The sequence below is a fragment of the Gopherus evgoodei genome, chromosome 9, assembly GCF_007399415.2.
Source record: "Gopherus evgoodei ecotype Sinaloan lineage chromosome 9, rGopEvg1_v1.p, whole genome shotgun sequence".
Lineage (NCBI taxonomy): Eukaryota > Metazoa > Chordata > Testudines > Testudinidae > Gopherus > Gopherus evgoodei.
The window spans coordinates 65,621,710-65,647,922 of NC_044330.1; the positions used below are offsets into that span (position 1 = coordinate 65,621,710).

Below are 26,213 nucleotides of genomic sequence, written 5' to 3' on the forward strand. Positions count from 1 at the left end.
GTTAAGTTCTCTTAGTAGCAATATCGCCAATACAGGGATCCATTTTTATTTCCTGGTTTTCCAATAACCAAATTTTGGAAGGGGCTATTCTGTCTGTTAAGAATTTTTTCCCCTCTCTTAGACATACATGTAGTCCTCTTATCTCAGAGCCTCCGTTTCAACCTACATCGTCCTGTTCTTTGTGTTTTGTCGATTAAGACAACATTCTTAAATTGGTGCTCTACTCGCAAACCGAGTAAAAATCCAAGCACCGATGGTAGGACCACCTTCCATAAGGACAGTTACTCTCCATTCTTATTCTAAATTTCTGCCTCAAATGCTCTCGGTCTTTCACTTTAATCAGTTTATTCTCTTACAAGTGTTCTTTCCAAGACCTCTCTCATCCCCTGCAGATGCTTCGACATTTAAAGAGCTAACTTATATTACCTCAAGACAACAAAACCATCACACAGATCACCCAGGCAATCTGTCTTCTGGTGATAAGTCCAGAGGACTGGGTGTTTTGACACACACTCTCAAAATGGGTATCAGACTGCATTAGAATTTCTAGTGAACTGATTTAAGGAGGTCAGACTAGATGATCATGATGGTCCCTTCTGACCTTAAAGTCTATAAAAGAGCTCAGGCAACCTTCTCAGCCTTTTTAAGAGCATCTCTGTACTCAAAATCTGTAGAGCAGCTCCTTGGAGCTTCATACATTCCTTTATAAACTGCTATTCTTTAGTGTCAGCCTTTAGATCTGATACACCATTTGGCAGGGCATTCTTACAGATCTTATTCAAATAGGACTCCAGTCACCCATCACCTTATAGAGACAACTGCTTGCCAGTCACCTAAGGTGGGATCAGTGTGGGCAAATACTCAAAGAAGAAAGAATGGTTACTTGCCTTACAGTAACTGGTTCTTTGGGATGCTTTGTCTACACAGATCCCACCATCCACGCTCCCTTCCCCTGACTGTGGAGTCTGTTTGCCTTGGGGATTCTGTATTGGTGAAAGAACAGAGTGGAGGTTGGGGCCACTGAGCCCTTTATGTCCTTGAGTAAGGGGCTTTAGGGCATGCAGGGGTATGAGTGGCCCCAACAGATACTGCTGGCCAAAAGAGCTGTATCTCATGTGCATAGGGCCCAGAATGGGATCTGTGGGGATAAAACATCTGAGTCATAGTTACTGTAAGGAGAGTAACTTTTCCCAGCTTTTCATGAACCACAGGACAGAGTCACCATTGCAACTCGTCCTACTGAGTAACCAGCTTTCTGTTGCACACAGTCCACTGCAGTGCTCCAGCTTGAACCATGGGACCGGGCCAGAGGTTCAGGCAGAATCTGGTGGCACTGGTCTAGTAGCGGCTGGAGGGCATGGGCTCAGGAAAGTTGTTATTGACCGAACAGTCCCGAGCCAGCACTGCAGGGAGGGACGAGAGAAGGAGCTGGTACTCCCAAGTCTACTATTTGATTCAGAGTGGGGCAGGGAGTTACTGGGCAATCCTTGGGGCTGAGTCCTTCCAGTGGGAGATGCTGGGGTGGATGGGAAGTGTGAGATTCAAATGGGTTTTGTTTCTGAATTTGTTGTGGTATTTTGTACTTGTGCAGGTGAGATGCTAGTTGCACTGGGTAGACCTGGGCAGTTTGGGCAGACGTGCCAGTTTCCTCCACGTGCCCCTTTGCGAGCACCCCTCATGCCTGACCTTCAGTTCTGGTACACTGCAGTTCTGAGTCACATGTACCCCCAACTTCCCTGCAGACTGGCTTCTCGGTCATGCCACATTGATCTGGTGGCTTGTGATGCACATATAAGGGCACTAAAGTAAAGACATGTCCAATTGAGGCCTGGTTTCTAGCAGTGGGCTGTTCAGGGCAGTGGGTTGCTGTGTACTGGGGTTCCTCCAGCAGAGTTTGCAGCCAGCAGTGCGGGTTTCATTTGTCTGGTGGTACCTTTGTGACACAGATCATAATCTAGCAGGTGAAACCTCTTCTTTGGAGACCTGGAACAACAGCTGTAGTGTGCTGAGTGAGCTGGGAGCAGAAATGTGCAGTAAGACACCAAGTCCAGTTTCCTGTCCAGGGACTCTGAGTTTCACTCTTGGTGCTGAATATTTTCTGTTCCTCCCTCCATCTCCTCCCCAGTTCCTAGGGAAACACTGTGCACCAGCAAGAGTGAAAGTATGGGAGATGCCAACACCTAATTTTGCTTGTTTCAGAGGGGAAGGATGGGATTGGATGCGATCTTCTGCTCAACCCTCCCGGAAGCTCTGATCAGGAGGAAGAGGAGCAAGAATCAGACAGCTTCATGTTTGAGTTCTCAGACAAGCCCCTGCTTCCTTGCTATAACCTCCAGGTGTCGGTCTCACGTGGGTGAGTGTTATTTCCTCTTTGCATAGCAAATCTTGGGCAGAGCAAATTTCGGACAAATTTGGGGAACCAGTGAGCGTATTGAGAAATGGGAGCAGGAACGGAGAACATGAGTCCTCAGAGTTAGCTGAGAGTGGAAGTAGGCCCCAGGTTGCCCTCAGAAGGGGGCAGAGCAGTATGCAGAGTACATGGGCTGTCTCAATTATTGAGCAACAGATGATGCCTGCTTGAGCACTTTTTGAGAGCCTTAGGTGATTGCTCACCTGGGTAACAGGCACTGTAGAATCCCAATAGAGAATGTTAACGCTTTGCACGTACCTTGCATATTCCATTGGTAGGTCTCAAAGCACTTTGCCAAGGTGGGCGAAATGTCATTATCTTTATATGACGAACTTCTGTTGGCGAGAGAGACAAGCTTTTGAGCTTACACAAAGCTCTTCCTCATGTCAGAAGAAGAAGAGTTCTGTGTAGCTCAAAAGTTCTGTATAGCTCAAAAGAAGTTGGTCCAATAACGGATATTACCTCACCAACCTTGTCGCTCATATCCTGGGACCAGTAAAGCTTTAGCACCACTGCAAATGTTACTATTATATGACAGTTGGGCAGTGGAGGCATGGAGAGGTTCCCCAAGGTTACGCAGCAAGTTGGTAACAGAGCCAGGAATAGTACTCAAGTCTCTTGGATCCCATTTTGATGCACTACCCACTGCACAGAACTGTCTCATAAAGGCATAGAGTACGGACCATTGTTCTGTTCAGGAATGGAAGGGAGGACACAAGCCTTACAAAACCCCAAATCAAAGATGCAAATAAGAGATCAGAAATCATGACCTTTTGGGTGGAGAATAGAACAGAGGTGTGAAAGGTCCAGACGAGCAGTGAGTCGTGAGACCTGGGGGGTTCCATACAAGAGAATAAAAAACCCAGGCTATGTGGTTTAGGAAGGAGCTCAGACTGAAGCCTATAAAAGAATGAAAAATGCAGATGAGAGCAACATTTTCTGTAGTTCATTTGTTTATGTGAACTTCCTGTCCTAAACTCTTGTTTAGTATTGCCGTACACTTTTACAGCTCTGCCTTCCTGCTCCAAAGGTGGGTGTCTTTCAGTGTTGTAAAGAATTGAGTGGAGATCTTTCGGGATACATTTACAAATTTAAAATTATTCTAATTTACCATTGTCCATAAAACAAGCACAGGAGGCACTGGATTAAAAGGCGTGTCATTTCAAAATACTTAAGAAATAATCTTTTTCAAAATGACATTCTTTTAAGAACTACTTAGGATGCAATATATGAGTTCCCTGATGAAAACTCTGCTGCAGGACATTGAGGCAAGCAGATGGATACATTTCATAGCTAGAGTAAATGCATGTATATGAGTGACATCTACAATTACATTAGCTGGGATAAAATCACAAGGCCTATCAATCTTTAATCTTTCTGGCATAAGCACATTGCCAGTTGAAGACAAGCAGGAATATCCCTGTGGGACAGTATGGCAGTGGTAGATGCTTTCTGCTGGGAATTAGTTACTCTTGGCTTGTCATGCTTAGGCATCTGGGCTCTTCATACACTAGGAAACCTGTCTTTGTTTTCCCCTCCATAGCTGCACTTACTTCTGTTCAGCCTCAAGAGTGGCTGTAACAGCAGCAGCTTGTGTAGACTCGCCTCTGGGATGCTGCTGGGTTTTTTAATCATCATGTATGTCATCTGACTCTGCTCAGGTCTAAGTGACACAGTATTTAAAACACCCCTGTACCCTGTCTACACTAGCACCCCAACAAGTGGAGCTGTGCCAGTTGTAGCAGTGGGGGGAAGCATTCTAGTGTAAACAAAGCCTTGACTTGAGTGGGGCAATTAAGTGACGGGGTTTCGGTTCTCTGGCAACTCTGGAAAATAAAAAAAAAAATTTCAGTTCACACTTACCAGTTTGTGAATCGAGCCTGAAAAGTAGTATTGGCCAAAACTAATGAATTTGTGTCAAATTCAGGGAGAGTTTTGAGACTACCAAAACAGACTTTTAGGAAATAAGCTATTTCTCTGAAAAAAATGGTGCGGCTGTAATTTTGAGTATTCATCTTTTTCTTCTCCATCCGTGAAATGGGGCCAATGCCCACTTCACTGTGTGTGGGTGGGTGGCGGGGTTGAGGCTCAGTTGATGTATGTAAAGCACTCTGAAGACAAAAAGTGTTAACACACAGCTCAGTCAAGGCTCCCTAGTTATGGTTGAAACTATGCTTCTCTGAGAAGCAAGGCATCTGTCATGGCAAACTGAACCGGAATTCTCCAGTGTGGGCCCTGGATTCTTTTCAATATGCCGCAGATTTTTTTGTGTTAACACCATGTAGCTGCACCCCATATGTATGCAAGGGCAGGTGAGGAGAGGACAGGTGGGCCACTTGGCACCTGGGAGATTGCTTCAAATTGTAGGATAAGTATGGTTTCAGTTAAAACGATCTGAGTTAATATGAACACTACCATTATGTTAGGCTTCAGTGCTAATTTCCCCTTGAGATGAATGAACCATTCCAACCTCTAAGGGTATGTCCATGCTACAGCTGGAGGTGTAGTTCCCAGCTCAGGTAGATAAACATGTTAACAGTGTAGCTCTAGCAGCTTGGGCTAACCACTTGAATATGTAGTTAGGATGTATGGGATTGTACTTTGGGGAGCTAGCATGAGCAGCTGTCCCTGCCGGCGTGGCTACTCTGCTATTTTTAGTGCACAACCTCAATAAGAGCTAGTGCATATTCATCTACTCAAGTTGGGTATTACACCTCCAGCTTCCATGGCTAAACAGCAGAGTAAAAGAGGCAGTTAGAGGCAAAAAGACATCCTTTAAAAACTGGAAGTCAGATCCTACTGAGGAAAATGGAAAGGAACATGAACTCTTGCAATCAACTGTAAAAGTATAATAAAGCGGCCAAGAAAGACTTCAAAGAGCAACCAGCTAAGGACACACAAACTAACAGCAATAAATAAATTAAGTACATCAAAAGGAGGAAGTCTGCCAAACAGTGGGGCCACTGGATGATCGAGGTGCTAAAAGAGCACTCAAGGAAGACAAGGCTGTTGTTCAGAAGCTAAATGAATTCTTTGCATCGGTCTTCACTGAAGAGGATATGTGGGAGATCCCTACACATGAAACATTCTTTCTAGGTGATAAATCTAAGGAACTGTCCTACATTGAGGTGTCAATAGAGGAGGTTTTGGAACAAACTGATAAATTAAACAGTAGTAAGTCACCAGGACCAGATGGCATTCATCCAAGAGTTGTGAAGGAACTCAAATATGAAATTGCAGAACTACTATACTAGCTGTCATATATAATCTATGTCTTAAGTCAGCTTTTGTACCAGATGACAGGAGGGTAACTAATGTAACACTGATTTTTTTAAAAAAAAGGCTCCAGAGACAATCCTGGCAATTACAGGCTAATAAAGCTACTTTTAGTACCAGGCAAAGTGGTTGAAAGTATAGTGTGGAACAGAATTATCAGACCCACAGATGAACATGATAATATTGGGGAAGAGTCAACAAGGCTTTTGGAAAGGGAAATCACACCTCACTAATCTATTAAAATTCTTTGGGGGGGTCAACAACCATGTGGACAAGTGTGATCCAATGGATACAGTACCCTTGGACTTTCCATAAGCCTTTGACAAGGTCCCTCACCAAAGGCTCTTAAACTAAGCAATCATGGGATAAAAGGGAAGATTCTCTCATGGATCAGTAACTGCTTAAAAGATAGGAAACAAAGAGTAGTAATAAATGATCAGTTTTCACAGTGGAGAAATGGAAATAGCAGGCTCCCTCAAGGATCTGTACTGGGACCTGTGCTGCTCAACATATTCAGAAATGATCTGTAAAAAGGGGGTGAACAGTGAGGTGTCAAAATTTGCAGAAGATACAAAATTACTCAAGATAGTTAAGTCCAAAGCTGAGAGCAAAGAGTTACATGGGAGTCTCATAAAACTGGGTGACTGGGAAACAAAATGGCTGATGAAGTTCAATGTTGATAAATGCAAAGTAGTGCACATTGGAAAACACAGTCCCAACTATACATATAAAATGATAGGGTCCAAATTAGCTGTTACCACTCAAGAAAGTGTCATTGTGGGTAGTTCTCTGAAAACATCCGGTCAATGTGCAGCGCAGTCAAAAAAGCAAACAGTGTCAGGAACTATTAGGAAAGGTTTAGATAATAAAACAGAAAATATCATAATGCCTGTGTATAAGTCCATGGTACACCCACATCTTGAATATTGCATGCAGATGTGGTTGCCTCATCTCAAAAAAGATATATTAGGGTATAGAGAAGGCAACAAAAATGATTAGGAGTATGGAATATTTTCCATAGAGGGAGAGATTAAAAAGACTGGAACTGTTCAGCTTGGAAAAGAGATGACTAGGGGGGATTTGATAAAGGTCTATACAATCATGAATGCTGTGGAGAAAGTGAATGAGAGTATTATTTACCTCTTCACATCACACAAGAATCTAGGGGTCACCCAATGAAATTAATAAAGAGCAGGATTAAAACATAATGCACCGTTAACCTGTGGAACTCATTGATATGGGATATTGTAAAGGCCAAACCTATAACTGGGTTCAAAAAGAACTAGATGATTTCATGGAGTATAGGTTCTTCAATGGCTATTAGCCAAGATAGTTACGAACCCAATCCCATGCTCCTGGTGCTTCTAAACCACCAACTGCTAGAAGCTTGGCCTGGACAACAGGTTGTGGATCACTCCAATTGGTTCTGTGCTGTTCATTTCCTCTAAAGCATCTGGCATTGGCCACGGTCAGTGATAGGATACTAGGTTCTATGGAGCATTGGTCAGACCAAGTATGACCATTTTTATGTTCTAGCATAAATGTACTCTTAGAAATATTGTTCAGCTGAAATTCTGGAGCACAGCAATGTGGTAATAGGTGGATTTTCCTGACTCTGAGTTCATGGCATGCACCTTGACTTGCAAACCGTAGCTTTTGATTTGAAAAGGACTTTTCTTTCAAACTGTTCATGACTGCTATTGATAGAACTATAATATTTTGCTTAAACTGCAAAAAACAATCAATCAAAAAGGCAACATAAAAATCATCACTCCTCTTTCGGTCCCTGCTTACTGGAAAAATGTGAATGTTTACATAGTCCTACTGTCTAAATGGACGTGTGCTCATGGATAGGTTAGATAGTCAGAAACTCAAAAGCCCTTAGCATTGCTCATCACTGAGTGGGTCGCTGTTACAGCAGACAGACATTTCAAGTGGCAGTGTTTAGTGTTTAACTTTCAATTGCAAAAGCTGAAAGGCTCCAGTTTAAGTAATTTTGACAGGGACATGTGTCCAGTGCCAGTTTGCAGAGGACAGAGAGGAGGCAGAAATAAGGGGTGGTATTTCCCCCAGGCTGCCATATTCTGAGCTTCACCCACTCTGATGCCAAAATGAGACAATGCAGATCTTCATAACAATTGCCCCTCTTTTTTCTTGCATGCTTTAACTGCCAGTGACTATGCAAAGGAGTGTTTAAAAAATTGGGTTTATCCTGCTGCATTGTCTCTGTTTCTTTGACTTATCAAGGAAGGGTTGGAACGTGAGGGTTTTCTTGCTAGTTTTTTCCCTTAAGCCTTGTTTACACTCACACACACACTCACACTGTACTGTTTTAATCAGTTAGGCCCTGATATAGTTGAGTGGTGCAGCCCCCAAGTATAGATGTTCTGAAATAGATTTGAGAGGCCTGAAAGTTACTTTAGCTTAGTGCCCACACAAGGGGCTTGGCATCAGTTAAACTAAACCAGTTTGTAAACTAATTTAGTTATAGTACAATTTTTGTTATAAGATGTAAAAACTCCTTTCCCTTAATTGCTCAGCGTTTATTCTCTTGACTCTTGTGATTTCACTAGTGCACGAGTTCTTTAGTCCATCAGTCTAGACAGGATCTGAATTTATCATGCTTAAAATAAAGTAGAAATAAAAACTCTGGTGGGCGACAATGGACGCTTCAGCTTTTCTTGATGCATCATAACAAAAACTGGGAGGGGCACTAGCCCAGCTTTCCTTTGGTACCCAGTCCGCGTTCCCTCCCAGCTTGTCCGGTCCAGGCAGAGTTTCTCAGATCCACATGGACACAATAGAGTCCAGTACATGTATAGTTTGTATATGCAATGTATGACTATACTTTGCTGTGAAGCACCGCATGGAGGACTGCAGCTGGTGTGAATGTGGCACTTGGACATCACACTACATTTGGAGAAGGGAGGTCTCCAGCAGCTGTGAAGGAGCAGCCAGTATAATTCAGCTGGTGAAGTTTTTGGCATCTACATTGTTTGCTCTTGCCCAGAGGCTGCCCTTGTGTGCTAGCTGTTACCTGAGGACACAGCATGACAAGTCCCAAAGAGCTTACATTGAAGTCTTTTCACCACATGCCATGGTATGCACATAGGTCATTATGTGCTGCAAATAATTTGATACATAGTTTTTATGCACATAATCCTATATCTGACGAAGAGACCCCAGTTTTTGATATTTTATTTCAAAATAAGATAGAAGCTGAATGGTGCCTGGTTTGACCTTCCTTCTAGCTGCCACCGATTTCCCCACCTGAAATCAAGTCTGTGTGCTGGGCCAGCAACTTGTATCAAAAACTGGGCCTGAGACCTTCCTGGATATGTCCCTGTGCAGCTTCAAAGCACCACCTGGAGTAGGTCTGCTGAGGAGGAGCCCAGTGAATTCCAGACTGACTTTCCTCTTTGGAACAAGAGGAGAACTGGGCCTCCTCGGTCCCTGCCTATCTTGTAAGGATAGTTCTTAAGGGCTGCAGGAGAATGAGCTCCCACAATGAATATCACAAGGTTCATGGGAGCATCCTTTCTTCCTTTTTGTAGACCTGGGAAATTCCATCAGAAAACACAGGGCTCATTAAGGCTGGACAGTTAGCAGCCAGAAATCAGAGGATGCCAGCCCTCATGTATTACGGCATTATGATAGAGGCTTAAAGACATGCACATACTATTTCTTTGATAGTGCAGTATATCATACAACTGTTCTGACAGCCTCGAAAGCTGGGCAGTGACTGAGGTAAGCTCAGTGTGAACTTTGGGCTTCCCTGACTTCAGAGTGTTTATGGGTGCAACTTGGACCTTCACCCAACACAGAGTGCAGTTGGAATTTCTCAGGATTTTTTTGTACTCCCTGTAAGTGTAAGTTACTGAAGCCTGTGCCTGGGAATGACCAAAGTGCCAAGCATTCTCTTGCCATCACCAGAGCTGGACTACTGTTGACAGCTGGATTTTCCAGTGTCCCAAGCATGTGTACATTTACTTTTACATCTGGCAGGCCAACCAGATCTTTGCTCACATGCTGATTGCTGGCTTGCTTTTTTTCTGTTTCAGTTCCAATGCAGTGTTAGAGACCACTGTCACAAACTAGTGCTGTAGCTGTGTCTTCTCTCAAAGCAACTGGCAAACAGTTTCCCAATATCACCAACTGCTAGTACCTAGCTGGAGCACTTTTTTTTAGACCAGCTGCTAGCACTCTCTTGCAATTAAAGTGAGGGAGGAGTTTGATGGTAATGAGACCCATGTGATGAAGCAAGTTTGGGGTCACACCATTGCATCCCAGTGCTCACACCACTTTGGTAAGCCCAGTAAACTTTCTCATGCACTGAGTCTGGCTCCTTGATGAGAGAGAAACCACCATGGGTTTTTAAAGCACCCTCTACCATCTTGCCATGTGTACTGTCAGAGACAAGATGGTGTAGCTGGTCTGCTATTGTCTGTTTCAGTATGTCCGATGGTTGGAAGTGACCAATCTGTCTTATGTATGTGTGTCCAAGGGGACATGACAATACATGTACCAAAGTTGACCATAGCAGCAGCAGGGAAGTGTGCAATATGGGCCATTCTATATGGGTTTGTGAGGGAGATTAGGACCTAATTCCAGGTCTTGGATTGATGAAGGTTAATTCTTGCCTGTGGGAGGTTAAATTACCAGCCACACAAGTATGGGCCAGGCCCTCACTCAAGAAGCCATCATTAACATTAATGACCTTACCAGTCTATTCAGGGGTAGTACTATATGACTGGAGAATAGCTAACATTGTACCTCTGTTTAAGAAGTGGGGGGATGTGATCTGGTTAATAACATACTTTTTAGTCATACAAGGCTTTAGAACACATTGTGAAGGAAAGGATAATTACATTCATGGAGTTAAATGGTAGAGAGGATGTGAGGCAACATACTTTTACCAAAGGTAGATCATGCCAGGGTAACCTGACTTCCTTCTTTGAGACAATAACTGATTATTTTAGAGAAGGGAAGTGCAGCAGATCTAACATACTTGTACTTCAGTAAATCATTTGGCACAGTACCACATGTGAAATTATTAAATACATTATGGAGAATAGGGAGCAGTACAAGCATTGTAAGGTGGATAAGGAACTGGCTAAATAGAAGAAGGCAACAGGTTGTTGTGAAAGGTGGATTATTGGACAGGAGGGAGATTACTAGTGGAGCTCGTCAAGGATTGGCCTTGGGACCGATCTTAGTCAATATTTTTATTAATGAGCTTGGCACAAAAAGCAGGAGTGTGCTAATGATGTTTGCTGATGATACAAATGTGGGAGGCATCGTCAGTACAGAGGAGGATCAGAACATTATACAGGAAGATCTGAATAAACTTGAAGATGGGAGTGACACAAATGGGATGAAATTCAGTGCATTTAGGGTCTAATAATAAGAATTTCTGGTACAAACTAATAATAAGAATTTCTGGTACAGGCTCATCAGTTGGAAATGGCAGAGATGGAGAGAGATCTGTATGAATGGGCTGGTCAGGATGACTATGAGCCATCAATGTGATGCAGCTGTAAAAAAGGCAAATGTGATCCTAGGATGTATCGGACAAGGCATTTCTAGTGGAGATTGGGGAGTATTAATGCTATTGAAATTCTGTGTACAATTCCAGTCACCCATGATTAAGAAAGATGAATTCAGACTGGAACAGGTGCAGAAAAGAACAGGAAATGGAGGGCCTATCTTACAAGAGGAGATGGGAAGAGCTTGGCTTATTTAGCCTATCTATAAAAAGACAGAGAGGGGATCTGTTTGCTCTCTGTAAATACATCAGGAAGGTAAATACCAGGGAGGGAGAAGAGCTCTTTAAGATGAAGGATGCTGTTGGCACAAGAACAAATGGGTATAAACTGACCATGAACAAATTTGGGCTGGAAATTAGAAGAAGGTTTTTAACTATCTGAGTAACGAGGTTTGGAAACAGCCTTCCAGTACAAGTTGTGAGGGCAAACAACTTAGTTAGTTTTGAGAGAGAGTGGGACAAATTTCTCAGTCAGATTGTATGATGGGGTTGCTTTTGATGGTGGGGGATAGGCTTGGTAGCCCTGTGGAGTAGGGGGTCCCTTCTAGATTATTTTATGTTTCTAAAAGTTCATGCTTCAGGGCTTCAGACAGCCATCTTCAGGGATCAGGAAGAGATTCTCCCTCTTCCCTGTCCATGTATTCTGTCTGTTTTTAAAATCTTTTTCCTTTAAAGCTCAGGGATGGCCTTGGCTGGAGATGGGACATAGGATGGGGTGGACCAGTGCTCTGAGGTGGCACTGAGCATTCTGTCTTTCAGGTGCTTGGCTGGCTGGTTCTTGCTCACATGATCAGAGTCATAGATTCTAGGACTGGAAGGGACCTTGAGAGTCATCAAGTCTAGTCCCCTGCCCTCATGGCAGGTCCAAATACTGTCTAGACCATCCCTGATAGACATTTATATAACCTACTCCTAAATATTTCCAGAGATGGAGATTCTGCAACTTCCATAGGCAATTTGTTCCAGTGTTTAACCACCCTGACAGTTAGGAACTTTTTCCTAATGTCCAACCATAACCTTCCTTGCTGCAGTTTAAGCCCATTGCTGCTTGTTCTATCCTTAGGGGCTAAGATGAACAAGTTTTCTCCCTCCTCCTTATGACACCCTTTTAGATACCTGAAAACTTCTATCATGTACCCTCGGTTTTCTCTTTTCCGAACTAAACAAACCCAGTTCTTTCAGCCTTCCTTCATAGGTCATGTTCTCTAGACCTTTAATCATTCTTGTTGCTCTTCTCTGGACCCTCTCCAATTTCTCCACATCTTTCTTGAAGTGCGGTGCCCAGAACTGGAGACAATACTCCAGTTGAGGCCTAACCAGCGCAGAGCAGAGTGAAAGAATGACTTCTTGTGTCTTGCTCACAACACACCTGTTAATGCATCCCAGAATCATGTTTGCTTTTTTTTGCAACAGCATCACACTGTTGACTCATATTTAGCTTGTGGTCCACTATAACCCCTAAATCCCTTTCTGCCATACTCCTTCCTAGACAGTCTCTTCCCATTCTGTATGTGTGAAACTGATTGATTGTTCCTTCCTAAGTGGAGCACTTTGCATTTGTCTTTATTAAACTTCATCCTGTTTACCTCATACTATTTCTCCAGTTTGTCCAGATCATTTTGAATTGTGACCCTATCCTCCAAAGCAGTTGCAGTCCCTCCCAGTTTGGTATCATCTGCAAACTTAATAAGCGTACTTTCCATGCCAATATCTAAGTTGTTGATGAAGATATTGAACAGAGCCGGTCCCAAAACAGACCCCTGCGGAACCCCACTTGTTATATCTGTCCAGCGGGATTGGGAACCATTTATAACTACTCTCTGAGTATGGTTATCCAGCCAGTTATGCACCCACCTTGTAGTAGCCCCATCTAAGTTGTATTTGCCTAGTTTATTGATAAGAATATCATGTGAGACCGTATAAAATGCCTTACTAAAGTCTGGCAATCAGCTAGACCCTGGTAAACTTATAGGTGGCTGGGAAGGAATTTTCTGCCAGGTCGGATTGGCTGTGACTTTGGGGCATTTTGCCTTGCTCTGCAGTGTGTGGGGGTGCGGATCACTTGCCTGGATTATCTGAGTATCTCTCACTTAATCATCTCCCTGCCAGAGCAGGGGCCTCAGATACGGTGTGCCTTGTTCCCTCGTTCTCTACCTGTAGCACATAATAGTCTAGTCTCCTGTGGGCTGAGATACTTTTCGTCTCATCTCAGTTGTTGGGTTTAGTGTGTGGATGCTGGGTGGTGTTGGTGGCTTGTTATATACAGGAGGTCAGACTAGGTGATCCTTTCTGACTTTACACACTGACTGTGACAAAACAGCTCTGGGTTAATCTGGAGTCGTCCAGGCCTGGATCCCTATCATTCTAGTTTCTGGCCTGGGAATAGTTCATAGACAGGACTGGGTCAAGGTCAGTGATCTTCTGGCTGTGCAGACACATCACATGTCTGGGCTGCTGCTGTTGGCAGTCTTTCATTGATCATGCTCTGCTACTCAGCTGCCCCTGAGGGTCCAGCAAGGGGGCGGTTGTACTACGAGGTCTCATGTTGGGCAATTTCATATCCATCCTCAGAGGCCCTTCTCATGGGAGATCCTTTTTGCTCAGCATTTACCTTCAGGGGATCAATGGCTATTTAGGGCTTCCATGACACTGCTCCATATCTCCTCATCCACTCTAGGCAGTGCCTGCTTCAGAAGGACCCGACTGGCTCGCCGCCCCCCAAGTGGTTAGAAGGGGAAAGTACCATGAGGAATTGATGAGACTTAAGGTTATTTCACAGCTGCTGGGGTATAGCCATCCCTTGCCAGAGAGATTCACTGTCGTAGCCATTGGCCCTTGGCTACTCATGGGTTCCCAAAGAGCCTCAGTGCAGAGTAACCAAAGGGAACCAATGCAGAGAGAGACTGACTGACTGGAAATCCTGTGTGTTATAGGAATCTGGGAGGTTGCAGGTAACTCTGCAGGGACCAAATGCTCAAACAAAGCTGGGGTTTCCTAGCAGGCTCTCCCTTTAAAGCAGCTGTTGGCTCTAATCCTGAAAGCACTGCCTGGTTTGGGATGTGACATCCGTAGGGATCACATCAGTTACTGAGATCAGCATCACACTCTTGCTGACAATCCTAGATCTGCCCTTGGGAGCGCTGCTGTGCAACTTGGTCACAGGCATCTGAGGTGGCTGATTTGCAGAGCTGCTTGTGAGATGCACCTTCCTGGTCCAGCTCACACTAGCCAATAGGCTTGGGTGAGCCTGTGCAGGGAGAGGAGTTGCTGTGGTGCCTGTTGTGAGCATTTTAACGTAGTATGCTACTGCTTTTACTTTGCAGGGAGAACACAGAATCAGCAGGTCCCAGGTGCATGAAAGCCAGTCACTCGGGATCATTCCACATGGGGCTTGGGGACCTGGGGATGTGCAAGAAGACCTGTTCCTTTGTGGGGAGAGAGGTCTGGAGCGGTGTCAAGCTCTGCAGTCATGCAGGGCATGGAGTGACTGCACTTCCAGAGTGGGAAAGTCTTGGGCATCTGTCTCGGGAAGAGGGAGTGTCAGGATGAACAGGGTACATTTGGGGGCATCCAGAAGGTGTGCGGGGGGACTGCCCCTCCCCTTCCTTGACTCTGTGAGTTGGCCTAGAACAGGAGGGAACAAGTTCAAGCCCGAGGGGAGAATAGGGGTCCAGCATGTGAGTGCTCCAGTGGAAATTAGGCCATGAAATGCACTTGTCCAGCAAGGTGTCAGTTTCACCAGCCAGTCTGGCCAATGGCTTCTTCCTTCTGCAATGGGCTCCAACTCCCAGGACAAGATAGGGTCAAGGCAGGCCTGAATTCTTGAGCCCTGGCATTGTGGGGGATGTGTTGTTCAATGTGGCTTTGTAGGGGAGGCTCTAACCTCATAGATTCCAAGGCCAGAAAGGACCATTGTGATCATCTAGTCTGATGTACTGTATGACATAGGCCATAGAACTGCCCCCAGATAATTCTTAGAGCAGATCTTCTAGAAAAACATCCAGTCTGGATTTTAAAATTGTAATTTGTGGAGAATCCACCATAGTTCTTGGTAAATTGTTCCAATGGTTAATTACTCTCTTTGTTAAAAATGTACACCTTATTTCCAGTCTGCATTGATATAGCTTCAACTTCCAGCCATTGGATTGTGTTATCTCTGCTGTATTGAAGAGCTCAGTGTTAAAGATTTGTTCCCCAAGTAGATATTTATAGACTATAATCAAGTCACTCCTTAACCTTCTTTTTGTTAAGATAAATAGATTGAGCTCCTTGAGTCTGTCATCCAAAGGCATGCTTTCTAATCCTTTCATCATTCTCATGGCTCTTCTCCGAACCCTCTCCAATTTATCAACATCTCTCTTTGATGTGGACACCAGAACTTGTCACAGGATTCCAGTAGAAGTCACACCAGTGGCAAATACAAAGTAAAATAACCTCAGTACTCCTACTTGAGATTCCCCTGTTTATGCATCCCAGAATCACATTAGCTCTTTTGGCCACAGTGTCTCATTGGGAGCTCAAGTTCAGCAGATTATCCACCACCTCTCCCAAATCTTTTTCAGAGTCACTGCTTTGCAAGATGGAGTCCCCATCCTGGAAGTATGTCCTACATTTCTTGTTCCTAGGTGTATACATTTACATTTTAACATATTAAAACACATGTTGTTTCCTTGCACCCAGATTACCAAGTGATCCAGATCTCTCTTCCTGTTGTGTTCATAATTTACCTCTCCCCCAATTTTTGTGTCATCTGCAAACTTTATCAGTGATGATTTCGGTTTCTTTCAGGTCATTAATAAAAATGTTAAATAGCGTGGGGTCAAGAACCGATCAGTGCAGGACACCACTAGAAACACACCCTACTTGATGATTCCCTGTTCACTATTACATTTTGACACATATCTGCCAGCTTTTAATCTATTTAATGTGTGCCATGTTAATTTTAATCTTTCTAGTTTTTAATCAAAAAATGTAGCAAGTCAAATGCCTTACAGAAATCTAAGTATCAGCAGTATTACGTTTATCTACCAAACTTGTAATCTTATCAGAAAAAAAATCAAGTTAGTTTAACAGGATCTATTTTCCACAAACCCATGTTGAATGGCATTAATTTTATTATCCTCCTTTAATTATTTATTTGTTTATTAATTTATTAATCAAATCCCATAGCAGCCACTCCATCATGTGGGGATTAGTGTCAGACTGACGGGCCTGTAGTTAGCTGAATCATTCCATTTACGCTTTTAAAATATTGGCACAACATTAGCTTTCTTCCAGTCTTCTTGAACTTCCCTGGTGTTCCAAGACTTACGGAAAATCAACATTAACAATCCAGTGAGTTCCTCAGTCAGCTCTTCTTTTAAAACTCTTGGATGCAAGTTATCCAGACCTACTGAGTTACAAATGTCTAACTTAAACAGGTGCTGTTTAACATCCTCCGTCAAGAATGTTAAACAGAATGGAAGGAGTGTAATCATAGGATATGATTGTCGTCTGTTTTTTGCCAAATACAGAACAGAAATATTTATTGAACATTTATGCCTTTTCTGCATTATTATTGATAATTCGATTTCCATCTAGTTAATGAACCAATACCATTGTTAGAATTCTTTTTGTTCCTATTATACTTTTAAAACTCCGTCTTATTTTCCTTAACTCTGCTGGTCGTAGATTTCGCCTTGTGTCTTTGCTTCCCTTATCAATTTTCTACAATTCCTAGCTTCTGATTTATATTTGTTACTATCAGCTTTCCCTGTCCTCTATTTACTATACATATTTTTTTTCATTTTTTATAGTTGCTTTCACTTCAAGTTTTTTTAAACCAATACTGCCTTCTTCCTTAATTATTTTTTTTAGGAGTCTAATAAAGCTTTCTTAAACAATTCCTAATGATCAATCAATTTTTCTGAATAAATTCTTCCTATCAGCAGTTTTGGCTCATAATGGTTTTCATCTTTGTCAGCTTGGCCCTTTTTGAAGCACCAGCTATATATAGCACTGATCTGGACTTTATTCTGCTTGCATGTTTTAAATGTGATCAAGTCCTGATCACTTGTACCTAAGTCACCATTAATTTTAGTTCAGTGATCAGTTCCTCTCTGTCAAGGTCTGTCGTAGCATTTTCCAGTATTAGCTGCAGTGCTTTTTTGAATTAGTAAATTGTCTATAATATTAGAAATTTAAAGGATGTTTTAGTCCTGACAGCATGAGACCTCCAGCATATGTTACTCAAATTAAAGTCCCTTGTTATGCAGCTTTTTTCCCTTTCTATCCTAGATAAGTGCAGAGGAGCCAGTTTTCATGTGATTAGCAGACACCAACTAATAGCTGCCTTGTGCTGGATCTGTGTGGTTGGGCTGTTCCCTGTGGTGCTGGTGGGGGTATGTGGAATGGGTCCCTCTTCACTAACCTGTGCCTCTCTTACTGCTCTCACAGGCCCTGCAACTGGTTTCTCTTCTCTGACGTTCTCAAGAGGCTGAAGCTTTCCTCTCGCATATTCCAGGCTCGCTTTCCACACTTTGAAATTGCTACCCTGCCCAAGGCTGAGTTCCAGCGTCAGGTGTCCTCAAGCCAGCTGCTGGCCCAGGAGGAGGTGCCAGAGAGCCCTGAGCTGCTCCCCCATGGCCCTGCAGAGACAGTGGAGCTGGTGCGCTATGAGCCAGAGCTATTGCAGCTCCTGGGCTCAGCAGTGGAGTTCCAGGCCTGGAGCAGCTGACGGGGGCTGGAGCTCTCCCCGCATTGGACTGCGTCATGAGGCAATAAGATGGACTGATGGGAAGCAGCCTTTTCAATGCCAGCAGCAGGGCCTGGAGTCTTTGGCTGTTTTATTCTCTCCTTGCGGCCCCTGAACTCCGACTGGGGAGAGACTCCACTTGTCTCCAAGGACTTCCCAGGGTCCTTTTCTGATGAGCAGCAGCAGATGCAGCTCTCTGCAGGTCCCCTTCTAGATCAGCTGGGAAGCTCGGACCTGCCCCACTGGGCTACCCTATCTGGGCCCTCCTGGCTGTAGGACCATGGGCTCTGAAGTGAGGGGCAGTGCGTGCTTCTGCCCTGCCCCCCCCATAGAAATGCGCCTCTCTCTCAAGCTGCCCTCCCCCTAATGTCTTCCATAGTATTTATTTAATTAGTATTTAATTTGTAATGTTTCTTTGGTTTCTGCTGAGTCTGTATCACTGTGATTATTTGAGCCCCGGGCTGTGGTGAAGAGGGCTTCTTCTGGGCCCTCTCCCAGGATACGCCCAGAGGACACTGCTCTCCCATGAGCAGCTAGCTGTCCAGTGACCGAACCGCTGCGGCCTGGCAGCAAAGGGACCATCTCTCACAACAGTCCCCAGGTTAAATTCTAGGGCCCGTGGACAGCCCCTTCCCTCACCAGCTTCTGCTGGGGCTGTTCCCTTCCCCAAAGCAAGTCCAGCTGAGAGCTGTTCTCCAGCCCAGGGTTCAGTCTCCCCCAGGTGCTCACCTGGCTGTCTCATGCATTTCACTTACATCGCTTGTTTCTGGATTCTTCTGGGCCACTTTGAAAAGGCAGCTGCAGCCTGAGAGCTATTCTAAAGCCACAGACAGGGACTCCAGCTGCCTCCCATCCTCATGGGCTCCTGCTGCTGCCGGAGGGCCATCCTCCTTGATGCAGTGTCTGCATGCAGACAGGCCCCTTCCTCCACCCCTGTCTGTGCCCCTTTCTTCTGTTCAGAGGAGCAGTTCTACTGCAGAGAGCTGGCCTGAGGGGGCAAGTGCCTGCCCTTGGCAGGAGCAGAGAGCAGGGCTGCACCGCTGTGTAGATGGTACAGTTTTATTGTACAGGTGCTAACAAGGATGCTGAGGACTGGACAATCTGTTTCCTGGCTCTCCCCTGTCCTGCCCTGCAGTGGGAGTGTTGGGTGGTTTTTTCTTTGTGTTGTGTTTCGTCCCAGCTGGGGCAGTTGTAGCCTCCCGTGACCACCACTTGTCTGCCTCCCCCTCCTTGGGACCAGACAGTTCCTTTTTTAAGCTGAGGGTTATTGCCTTTGGGTGTGTATTCTGGCTGCTCTTTCTGATTTCTGTTTTATTATAAACAACCGGCTGTGGTGTCAAAAAACACTTATGTACAGAAAAACCTGCATCAGGCCCTCTGCCTCCTGGCTCTTCTATCGCTGTGTGTGTCGTGTCCTGTTAACTGGTGGTGGCAGGGGGGAAGCACTTTTTTTTGGGATGAGAACTCCTGTACTCGCAGGGTGGGGTGAGAGAAATGACCCTGTCCCCTGGGCTCTGCACACTGCTCAGTGAGCTGCTGTTCCCTGCTGTCTGTACTGTGAGATCTACTGCTACAGCCCTGTTACGGCCGAGGAAGAGTCCAGCCCTGCCCCCTTGCTTGCCTGAGGGTAACATCCTCTTCCAGTGTGCTTTCCTAGAGCCTTATATCCACCAGGCAGGGGATCAGCTGGGGCAAGTGAAAGTAGGGTCCTACTTCTGCCCTTGTAGCCCAAACTGCTTTAGTGCAGCCTGCTCCAGTGTGCCCCAGCCTTCTGCTCCTTTCCCTGCAAGCAGAGGGGCACCTTCTGTGCATATAGCTGCTGCTACTCACTGCAGCAGCTGTGCACAGTGAGATGATACAAAAAGGCAAGGCTGGGCTCTTGCTCAGTCAGTGTTTTAAATCTTCAGCTGTGCTTCAGCCTAGCTCCATGGAGGAGCTGTTACTCCCAAGGCCAGAGTAGTACTAGCCTTGGAGTCTAGGCCTGGCCTCTCACCTCAGCACACGTGTGCACAAGCTGCTGGGCACCTGCTCACAGGCCAGGGCAGCAGTAGGGAGTAGCATAAGGAACTTCTAACAGGGGTTTGGAGGCCCAGGCATAGAGCTCCAGCCCCAGGACCTTGGCCCAGGCACGTCTACTCCCTAAGGCCTAATGAACAGTGGTGGTAGGGGAAAGAACTGGGCCCAGGCTGTGGTGGGGAGCAGGGACAATGGAATGAAATGGGCAAGATGGGCCTTTTCCCCTGTCCCAGCCTGTGTATTCATGTGGGAGGGCCCAGTAGGTGGAGCATGCTGATCAGGGAGTTTCACACACACACCCTTTTCCCAGGTGTAGATGATATTGGAGGGAGCCAGGGCATGAGTCAGGCCAGGTGCTGTACCGCTCCTAGCAGCTCCTCGGGATGCTGTAAGCATGTAGTCTAGCTGCACCCCACCTCCCGCAAGCTTGGAAAACAACTCTGAGAGTTCCAATGGGGCTGGGGCAGCTGGGGGGGAGGGGGATGTCAGGGGGGCAGTCCCTATGGACAGAAGAGGGAAGGGATGTGTGCATACTGCCCATGCCATCCCCTCAAGAGGCCAAGGGGAAGCTGGTAGGTGGGGCCTTGGAACCCCATGGCAAGCACCACCCAGAGAAAGCACAAGTGCTCTTGGTTCAGCTAAGCCCAGCTTCTAGGCTGCCTGTTGGTGGGGGCACTGCTGGTGCCATCTAGACAGAGCAGGCTGGGTGCCAGGGCCCTTCCCAGGGCTTACTGCAATGGACCAAGCTGCTGGGAGCAGAGTACACCAGCACAGCCTCTTTCACGGAGGGGGCAGATGTTACTCTGTGGTGTGTGGGGGGGGCCAGTGGATGTACAGTTGGGGCGGGGCGGGGCTAGGCTCTTCCAAAGTCAGTTTGCTATGTTGCATGACACGAGGGCTCTGAACAGTGCTGGGCAGGCAGGCCCACCCCTGCCACATGATTGATGGGACCCGCAGCCTACTTGCTATGGGTAATGGAAGGGTTAAATGCCCCTTGGTTGGGAGTGTGGTGGGGATGCTCAGGGCTGGGGAAGGGCACTAGCACTTGGGGGTGGAGGGGGTGTCTTAGGGCAGGGGAATAGGGCATGTGAATGTGAAACACCATGCAGCTAGTGTGAGTGGAAGCCTGAACCTGCTGTGCCCTGGCTCTCTGGGCCCCTTGCGATGCCTTCTGGGGAACGGGCAGTAAGTGTCCAGGCATGGGCCCTTGACTGGCACAGAGGCCAGTCCTCAGCCTGCTGCTCTCGGCTCCAAGCAGACATCCTACCAGCACCCCTTGGTGCAGTTTCAGCCACTCCCATGGCTCAGGTTACATACGGGGCTGCTTTATTCCAGCTGCCTGGTCATGGTCCCAGTGGACGCCACAAGGATCCTCAAGGGCTGCTGCTATTCAGCACTGCTCTGTGACCGCTGCCACAAAGGGGCCACAAAGCTAGCATTGCAGGCAAGGTCTCCCCTGCTCAGCATGCTAGGGGGTGCTGGGGCATAAGAGGTGGCCTGGGGCATCCCTTTTCACCAGCCCCCACCTCGGCAAGGCCCATAGGCCATGGCACCCAGGGCACGAGTTAGGGTAGGAGCCAGGCCAGTCGTAGCCTATGCTAGAGCCAGAACAGGTCCCAGAAGCTCTGCAATTAGAGCAGTGCAAGCAGCACCTCCCCTACAGCAGCCCTAGTGCAGGGCCCAGCTGAATTCCCTCCCTTCTGGATAATGGGGAGCAGCTCCCATTCCAGGAGCTGTACTTGGGGCCAGGCTCAGCCGCTAGCCCAGCCTCTTGGCTCAAGCCAGAACACTGCCTGGCATCTCCACAGATGGCAACTCCTGGGTGAGATGAGGGGTGGCAAGGCCATGTGCTGCCACTGCCTGCCATAGCCCACTGCCAGTCTGGTGCAAAATGTCTCTTTAATGGGTGACGGCAAGAAGCAAATGTGATGCAGCCTGTGAGGCCCCCCCTGGCCCCAGCAGCCCCCAGCCCTAAGTTGGATCCTGTCAGTCCAGGGAACTGAGCTTTCCCAGCATCCTTTGTCTCTGTTGGAGTCCAGGGTGCATCCACGCACTTCACACCACATCCCAGCATTCCTCCTTGATGTCAACACTGCCTAGAGACAGCAGAGCTGCAGGGGCTGGGGCAGAGCTGGGCTTTGCCAGGCGCTGAGCCATCTGCTCACCGGGGAACGCTGCCTCCGAGCTGATGGCTAATTCCAGTTCTACCACGGGTGTCAAGCCCACCTTTGGGTGGCTGAGTTGGGTGCAGCTATCAGTGCCTCCTGCTGGCAGGGCTGCTGTTGCTTTGCTATCCTGGGAGCTGCTTAGAGCTGGTGGCTGGAGCTCCTGGACCTTTGCACAGCCAGACAGCCTCTCCTGCTGGGACGTCAGCGTGGCAGGATCACTGGAAAGCAGGCTGGGGAGCGGGCGATCCAGCATAGCCAGGCAGCTGCTGCTGGCTTCCATTGTCCCAATGACGGTGGCAACAACAGTACCTGGCTGGCCAGTGAGAGCCATTGGCTGGAACAGGCTAGACAAGGAGTGTTGTGGGGCAGCAGGCAGGAGGGGGCTTGTTGCTGGGATACTGCTGCCTGGGCCTGGCAGTGGCTTGGCAAACCCATTCATGGGGAACCCAGGCTGGAGCGGGAGCCTGTCCGGAGCAGGGGTGCTGCTTGGAAAAGGAGAACTGGCAGCATTTCCCAGGGCCAGCACTGTGGTGAGTGGGATGGGCTGGAGAGTCAGGGGTCCCAGCCCCAAGGACCCGGGCAGGAGCAGGGAGCTGGGGAAGGAGAAAGGAAAATGGTCACATGCTGGAGTGAATGTGCAGACTGGGCCCCACCAACCACTGTAGGTGGGGGATGGGAAACCTGCCCCCCCCCTCCCCAGCCAGGCCTCCGCTGCACCCCATGTCATCCCTCCACTCACAGCTGGGGCACCAGCCCCAGTGCTTGTGACCCTAAGGGAGCATATGTGCCCAATACCCTGTGCTGCCTGCCTCTGCTGGCACTGAGGTGTTGGCATTCTGATTATCAGCCATGCACCATATCCCCCCTGCCCTGCCCTGGCTCACTCAGCCTCGGGTCCCTCCAAATTGACTTTCACTGTGTCACTCCATTGGGCCTCCTACCACCTCCCCTTCCTGTCCTGCAGCACAGCTCTCCTGTCACGCTTTGCTAGATCCCCACCCTTTGGCTCCCATGCTCCTCTGCCCCTGCACTGTCCCACCAGCTGGGCTCCCTGTGACCCTGTTCCTGAGCCACTCAACCTCTCAGCGGCATTCGTCTCTTCCAGCCCCATCATCTGGAAGGAGGGACTAATCACTGGCCCTTCTTCCACAACCTGCCCACCCTGTGCCCAACTTCTCCAGAGAGCTGGCAGCCTGGCCACGGAGGGTACTGCTGTCTGTACTTGATGGCAGCCATGGCCCTGTGCCCAGGTTTGACATAGAGGCTGGGCAGAGCCTGGGGCCCTGGCAGGATCCCAACTCCTCTTGCCCAATGCTGCTCTCAGGAAAGCTGGAGGGTCCTGCCTGCAGTGGCCATGGCACCTTCATCCTGCTGAACACAAGCTGCCACTGTGAGGGGCTACCCTGGGGCAAACACCCCCTCCAGGGCCAGGCCTAGCCCTGGCCTGGAAGCTGGTCTGTTCCACTCAAGGCAGCGCAAATGCCAATGGTGGGCAAGGCATTGCATGGCCAGAGGGTCCATGCAGCCTCATCACCCCCACCCCCGTGGCTGGCACTGCATCCACAAGGGGCTGTGTTGGGGGAGACAGGCTGGGGCATGGCTGGCATTCCTCAGCCCTGCATGTTGCAGAACTGGCCCTTCCTCCAGGCACTTACTCCATGGCGTGGGCGGGTGGCTTGCTGGCCCCTTGCTGCACCTTGGGAGCAGGACATGGTGTAGCTGCAGACTCCCGAGGCTGGGTCGCTGGTGCAGTCTCCCTCTTGCTGCGAGTAGGGGACACGGCCCCCTGGAGGGGGGCACTCTGCGAAGAGGGACTAGCGGCCGAGCAGCTGGCTCGGGGGTTCACGGTGCCCATTGCTTCCCCCTCATCCTCAATCACCACCAGGTCCTTGGGCATGTCCTTGAACTGATATACCAGCCGCTGCCCCTCCACCTTGGCCAGAATGCCACGCTGGTAATAGTACCTGGGGGAGACACCATTGCAACATGAGACCGAGATCTCCCCATCCCCCAGTGCCACAACCCCAGCCCTGCCTCCTCCAGTGCCAATACCCACCCCTCACCACTCCCCTGCATCCCCACCCTGGCCCCTGCACAGCCCCCCCTTACCCCATCAGTGCTGCACTCTCCCACACAGCTTCCCCCCACACTGTATCCCCCCCACACTGTATCCCCCCCACCGCTCCCCTCTTGCCACCAGCCCCCAGCTGGAGGGCCCTACCGCAGTGCCCGGCCCATGGTTTCGTAGTTCATGCTGGGTTTGTTCTTTTGCTTTCCCCACAGCTTGGACACTGCCTTGGAGTCCACCAGCTTGAAGATGCCCCTGTCTCGCTGGGTCCATTTGATGTACTTTGGGCAGGTGTTCCTGTCCTGGAGCAGCGCCAGCAGGAACTCCCACAGGTAGAGGGCATTACCTGGGGGGAGGGAGGGCACGGCGGACATGAGGGGCAGACAGTGAACAGCCCTGGGAAGGGGCATCCCAGACCCTCCTCTCCTCTGAACTGCCCCCTGTGCTCAGGACCGGCTCCAGGCATCAGCTTATCAAGCAAGCGCTTGGGGTGGCAACTCTAGAGAGGGGCGAAACTTTCAGGTATTAGGCGGCAATTCGGCGGAGGGTCCCTCACTCCCGCTCGGAGCAAAGGACCTCCCACTGAATTGCCGCAGATCGTGATCGCTGCTTTTTTTTTTTTTTCCGGCTGCTTGGGGCGGCCAAACCCCTGGAGCCAGCCCTGCCTGTGCTGAAGAGTCCAGTGCAGCCCCTGTTGTTCTAAGGGCAAGGAGCCAGGGTCTTACTGAGTCCTGTGAGCCAGCCCAGTACCCCATGCACCACCCCATCGCTAGCCAAAGTGCCCTCTCTCTGCAGCAGTAGCGAATGTAGGCCTTAGGTCCACAGCCCAGGCAGGGTGGAGAGCTGTTAATCAGTGCACTGTGGGTGCGGGCCACTCCCAGGTGTCGTGCTCCAGAGTCTCAGCTCTCCTTCACAATGGGCTCTAGCCCTCCTGGCTGCAAGGAAACCGTCACCGTGTGTAAGGCACAGACAGGAGGGACACGTCTGCCAAGACCAGCTAAGCAGCTCAGAGCGGCAGGGGAGACCACTGGGAAATCCTCTCAGTATCAGCACTGTTACTGTTCAGGCACCAAAGAGGAGGCGGAGAGGCCTGGATATAGCTGCACAGAACATCATCGCCTGGGCAGACATGGGCAGAAGGTAGAGCCTGGGGAAGTACAACTGCTCATTTTCTCCATTCTGAATCCTGCTACTCTGTGCAGTACGGACGCAGCCTCCTGGCTCAGGGATGTTAGCAGAGCCAGCAAGTTCACCCAGCAGCCCCCGGCAGAGAGCAAGTCACCATTATCCACAGCAACACTGGGCTGCTCCTGTCCCACCAGGCCTCCCATCATGGGCTGGAGGCTAGAGCTTTCCCAGGCTGCCATCCCATTCAGAGAGTCCAAGGTGAGAAGGGTCCACTGTGATCAACTAGTCTGTCCCCTGCACCCCACGGGCCAGAGAGCTGCCTCACAGGAATCCCTAGGTCGTGAGGGAGGGCTCTCTGCTGCAGCTGCCGGGCTAGTGGTGGGCCAGGCCGTATGGACTGGGCTCCCCCGTCCCTGAGTCAGACTGGCCAGGGGGCCCAGCCAAGCGGGACGCATCTTCCGTTTGCTCAGCAGCCTCTGGCTGATGATTTGCCCCATTGGGTGCTGAGCCAAGCATTTCTGCTCCCTGCCAAGCTACAGGAGCCATTTGCTGTGGTCCTGCCTGACAAGGCATCTCCTAGACTGCCCCCCCTCCGTGGTCCACGATGCTGCTCACTACCTTTGCCATCCTTGCTCTTCCTGCAGATTGGAAAGCCTGGGGCGGTGATGGGGGAAAGGCAGCGGGGGGGCTTCGGCTTGCGACCTGCAAGGGGAAAACAGGGGAAAGGAAGAGCACTGCCCCAACCTTCTTACCACCCAACCTGCCTCTCCATGGGTCTCCTCAGGCCATCAGTATTCTCACAGCAGGCACTGGACCTCCTGCCCCTGCAGCATCCTCTGAGCGGGGCCTGGGCACTGCACCTCTCCTGG

General features: G+C 48.4%; 2 protein-coding genes across 5 annotated transcripts in view; one reads left to right on the forward strand and one right to left on the reverse strand.

The window, feature by feature from the left end:
• The window catches only part of BCORL1 (BCL6 corepressor like 1), a 47,541-nt gene extending 28,203 nt beyond the window's left edge, over positions 1-19,338 (forward strand). The window contains exons 13-14 of the mRNA XM_030574709.1: positions 2,200-2,353; positions 17,667-19,338. Coding sequence (XP_030430569.1) covers positions 2,200-2,353; positions 17,667-17,946 — 434 coding nt within the window. The 3' untranslated portion in view covers positions 17,947-19,338. The remainder of the gene's footprint in view (positions 1-2,199; positions 2,354-17,666) is intronic.
• Positions 19,008-26,213, reverse strand: part of ELF4 (E74 like ETS transcription factor 4) — a 46,012-nt gene continuing 38,806 nt past the window's right edge. For all 4 annotated transcript variants that reach the window (XM_030574710.1, XM_030574712.1, XM_030574711.1 and 1 more), the window contains 4 exons: positions 25,963-26,046; positions 24,370-24,562; positions 23,804-24,112; positions 19,008-22,741 (listed from right to left, as the gene is read on the reverse strand). In XM_030574710.1, coding sequence (XP_030430570.1) covers positions 22,036-22,741; positions 23,804-24,112; positions 24,370-24,562; positions 25,963-26,046 — 1,292 coding nt within the window. In that variant the 3' untranslated portion in view covers positions 19,008-22,035. The remainder of the gene's footprint in view (positions 22,742-23,803; positions 24,113-24,369; positions 24,563-25,962; positions 26,047-26,213) is intronic.